Source organism: Pteropus alecto, unplaced genomic scaffold (genome assembly GCF_000325575.1).
Source record: "Pteropus alecto unplaced genomic scaffold, ASM32557v1 scaffold87, whole genome shotgun sequence".
NCBI lineage: Eukaryota > Metazoa > Chordata > Mammalia > Chiroptera > Pteropodidae > Pteropus > Pteropus alecto.
This window is the reverse complement of record NW_006443225.1, coordinates 8,041,093-8,045,929: the sequence shown is the minus strand read 5'-3', so window position 1 is coordinate 8,045,929 and position 4,837 is coordinate 8,041,093. Positions and strand designations below refer to the sequence as shown.

At 39.4% G+C, this 4,837-nt stretch overlaps 1 protein-coding gene across 1 annotated transcript in view; it reads left to right on the top strand.

Moving 5' to 3' along the window:
• Positions 1–2,902: 2,902 nt before the first annotated feature.
• GGH (gamma-glutamyl hydrolase) overlaps positions 2,903–4,837 on the top strand; it is a gene marked incomplete at its 5' end in the record, with an annotated part of 17,421 nt that continues 15,486 nt past the window's right edge. Inside the window, one exon of the mRNA XM_025041113.1 lies at positions 2,903–3,096. Within this exon, the coding sequence (XP_024896881.1) occupies positions 2,903–3,096 (194 nt within the window). The remainder of the gene's footprint in view (positions 3,097–4,837) is intronic.

Here is a 4,837-nt window from a genome sequence, read left to right as displayed (position 1 = left end):
TTGCGGCTCCCGGCCGCCGGGCTCCCGCTAGCGCGTCCCTTCCCGGGGACACCGAACCACAAGGTTACGTCGTGTGCCTTTCTGTATAGTTAGTTACAAGAGCCGAGCCAAGACACCTTTGGAACGTGCTAAATAGAGCTAAGGCCTCAATTTCACGTGGCATTCAAGTTACGATGGAGGAGGGAGGGAGCATTATGAAGAGCTTTGCGATTTTCTTCTTTGTACATAGCTAGGAATTTGTGCTAATTAAACAAATTACGCACTTGTATTATTCATTCAAATTTCACTGGTTGAGGGCGTATTTCGAGATACAATGCATTATACATATACAAATCCAGTTGACTGGATAATCAAGAAATTATGATGTACCTCGGACTTTGTCATCTTCAGCAGCGGAGGGCAGCAGTGACTAATAGGATCCTAATGTCTTGTCAAAATGAAGCATGTAATTTTTCATTTCCAACAAATTTGTTTTAAAAAGAGTAAAACCTTGCTTTGCCAGAACAGACATTTGAGACAGGGCAGGAGGACGCTACCCAGGAGAAATCAGCCTGGAAGAAAAAAAAATTGCCCAAAATAATTTATGTTGGACAATTGCAATTGGTTTTATTTTAGTTGTAGTATAATGCCATTTATATTGTTTTTTCTTCCATGAAGAGGAGCACTGTATTTTTTAACTCTATCCAAAGTACGTGAGCATTTTTTCATATGTATTGGTAGTGCCCAATCTTAAATGGGTTGTGTATCAATATTTGGAAATCGGAATACCTTATTTTATAGCTACTCTAAATGATGGTTGATTCTCCAAGGAGAATTAACTCAAACTATAATTCTGTGGTGTGTTGGGAATTGTGGGTGCAGGAAGGAGGGAGGAAGGAAAGAGGAAGCGGATTTTTTTCCTTTTCACAGAAACAGTGGTAGTCCAGGGTCAGATATAGAAACAATGAGTATTCTTTTGGTCACTCTGATCAATTAAGGCAAATAGTTAACTGGATATGTGCAAAACATCGAGTTAGAAAGTGCAAAGGGTTCAAAGACAAGGAAGCCACAAAAGTTGTGAGATGTGTGGGTGAAATTTTGTTCATATTTTGAAGGGCTGGGAATACAGGATGGGAAAGGTGAGTATGTGGGGTGAGGAGAGTGGGAAGAGTTGGTGGAACTTACCTACTCTCTTGTACTTTTCTTGGTTCTGGTACCTTAAGTTCGCATGTCCCGGGTCTCCTTTGTGGCCCTGGGTTGGCGCTTGTACTATACAGAAAGGCACAGGGCGTAACCGCTCCATTTCCCATGACACTCCCTAATTCTTTCACTACCAAATTTCATTTCCCTCAATGAAGACGATCTTATCTATTCATGAGGAGAAAAGCAGTCTTACTGAATAAATTTCAGCATTTGGCATGTGTTAACTGAGCACCTGATAAATGCCAGTTATTTTGAAAAGCTGGGACTATGGAAGTGATTGATGTAGACAGTGCTGCCTGTCGGATGGCCAACAGAGACATTTAAACTATTCCAGATGGTGAAGTAGTAAATGATATGGCACAGATGTACCCTCCAGATAGAAGTGTTTTGATGTGACTCAATCCTATGCTGGGGCTGAGGTTTCAGTGGTAAGAGGCAGCTGGGGAGGTAGGTGGGGTCTTATAATGTTTATGAGAATTCAGGAGCCCGTGGAGGTACACTCTTCTGATTTGTTATCTCTTTGATCTCATTTCATATCATTGTTTTCTTTCCTTCCTTATACAGGGCTTCCTTATACAGGGTCATATGACTTCCTTGCAATGTGACAAGCACACACCTAACCCAGGGCCTTTGCCCTTGCTGTTCCTTTACCCTGGATCCCTTTTCCTCCAGATATCAGCATATGGCCTACTCCCTCACCTCTCTGAAGTCCTGGCCCAAATGTCATGGCCTACCTTCTCAGAGAGAACGTTCCTGACCACCATATTTAAGAGACTCTCTTCCCCACTGTGCTTTACGTTTCCACCTTAGCATTTACCACCAGCCGTCACGCAATGTATTTTACCTTTTTACATTGTGCGTTCTCTCTCCTCCTTGCCCCCTTCGCCTGCCCCGCCCCCCACACACACTAGAATGAAAGTCCACAGAGCTTTTTGTTCCTTTTGTTCACTCATGTGTCTGCAGCACCTAGTCCAGTACCTGGTATCTAGTATGATTCAGTAATATATACTGAGTGAATGAATGAACGATGATATGATCTCATTTCTTTCCATACGGAGAACTGGTTGGAGTTGGTAGGGATTGTTTAAGAAAGGATGTTTTTGATCTGTGGTTGGTTGTATTTGTGAATATGGGGATATAGAGGGTTGGCTGTATATTTATTGAAAAAAGAGTAGCATATAAGTGGACCTGTGCAGTTCAGTCCCATGTTTAAGGGTCAGCTGTATGCTTAATAAAAGTTATGTGAGTGTGGTGTGCCTCCCTCTCTCTCTCACTCTCACAGTATCTTATTGTACTCCTCGCACTTTTTCACTCAAGCAAGCGCTTTGTGGTTTCTTTTTGGCATATCTGAATTGCCAGCGTCACTGCTCTTGCGCTTTGGGTGACTCGTACACAAACACTGTGATACCTCAAGAGTCAATCTGATAACCTAGAAGGCTAATATGTGACTATATGGTCGGGGCGGGGAGGGGGGCACGGGAGGTGGGGCAGAGTGGGCATCTCCAGCGTGGAGATGCTGGACAAAGGGCTGGAGTCACATCTGTGGTGGGACGGAGCAGGACAGCTCGAGATTTTATCATGCTACTCTGAATGGTATGCAATTTAAAACGTATGAATTGTTTATTTCTGGCATTTTTCAGTCAATGTTTTTAGACGTGTGTGGCTGTGGGTAGAAAGTGAAACTACAGATAAGGGGGGACTACTGTAGTGATATATTTTTTTTTACTGTGACGTGTTTCAGTTTCTAAGCAGGAAAAAAGGAAATTGCTTGAAACTAAATTTTTGTCGTTGTTGTTATCTAGGTATATTAATGCAAAAGTGCCATAATAAAATGAAAACCCTGGGAAAATACTATATTGCTGCATCCTATGTAAAGTATCTGGAGTCTGCAGGTGCAAGAGTTGTACCAGTAAGGTATGACCGCATATTTTTTAAGCTGTATAAATAAACATTGCTGTTTTACCTTTCAAATGATCTCTTGTCTCCAATTAATGCTTTCTCCTTTATGGTTGCATTGTTTAAGTGTGGTAACACTACACCTGATTTTTGCCACAAATCTGATGCTTGAAGTCTCTCACTATGTTGAAGTTATGTGTATCTATAATGTCATTAGAGGCTTGTCATATGTATTAGATAGAGAGTGAGTAATAGTTTCCTTTACCCCAGAAAAGATGTCTTCCGCAGACATCATGACAGAAAGGCCACCATAAAAAATAAACAAACAAACAAATAAATAAATAAAATATTAAATGGAAGATTCCAGAAATAATTCATAAATTTAAAAAATATTTAAAAAATCCTCAACTTACCCAGCTTTATTCCATAATATCAGGATAAGGTGACACTTGAGGAATGAAGGAGATTTTTTTAGAAGATGACTTTTGAAATATCTTCACACTCTGCTTTAAAAGTTTGTAAATGACTCAACACAGCAGTGTTGCTTCAATATCAATTGCAGCTATTGTGGTTTTTAAAAAGCTACATTATTTTAGTAAGAATAACATGATTTTAGGAAGAATAACATGATTCATGTCATATATTGATTTGCAAAGAGTTGATTTTTTTTAACAGACAAAACCTTGTAAGTATCATATATCTAAAATAGTGTATTTTAGAAGCTTCTAGCACTGCCATCTAATACATTTTAAGGATTTCACACACAAAACACAACTGTTTGCTATAGACAGCCTGTTTTTGTAAATAATTTATAACAAAAAAGAACTGTTCAAATAGAACATTAATAATAAAAATGCAAATATTATAGAGAATTGTAGCACAAAATAGTTTTATGTTTAGCTTCCTAAAGATTGTCTTCTTGCTTGATCTTTTACATTTAACTGTCTCTACCCCAAGATGAACATTTGCTTTTGATAGTTGTCTTTTTAATTCTTTAGTAGCAAATCTGATTTTTCGAATAAAATTTTATTTGGAACTCAGATAACAGCAATTTTAGAGCTTTTTGAGGAAGAGGCTCCAGAGAGTCTTCAAAACAACATTTCAAAAATTCTGATCATGGAAGTTTTTCTTTAAGGACGTTAGTGCTGAAAGCATGTGTGGGAGGTAGGAGAGACAGAAGGCAGGTAGACCACTTCAGAGATTGTTATAGTAGGCTAGCTACGAGGTGATCAGAGCTTGGCTTAGAGCAGTGGTCGTAGGATTGATAAGTATTCTTTAAAAAAAAAATCATCACGACCCGATGACTCATGGAATAAAAGGGCACAGGAAGGAATAGACAAGAATGACAGAAATTTTGAAACTGGGGAGGTTTTGAAACATGAATCACAGGGTACTGGTGTTTACAACAGAGACACTGAAATTGTGACTGTCAGCATATAGGTTCATTTCCAGTTTGGGTTCCCAGAGTTCACTTTAAGTAGATTGCTTGGGATTAGTATCATATAATCCTATAAAAACGTAATACATGGCAGCTGAAGTCCCGGGGTAACCTGTGAAGGATTACCTAATGTGGAATGAGACAGGATCATACTGATAAGTTTGGGTTCATTTCTGAATTTTGGATTCTGGGAGCCAATTTCTGCAGTGTAGAAGGGAAAAAGGAGAGGATGGGAGACGAAGGCAGAACTCTGGACTAGAAGTTTGTCTTTGGTCTCCTTCTGCCTTCTTTCTGCTGCCTCCTCTCAGGTTATCCTAAATT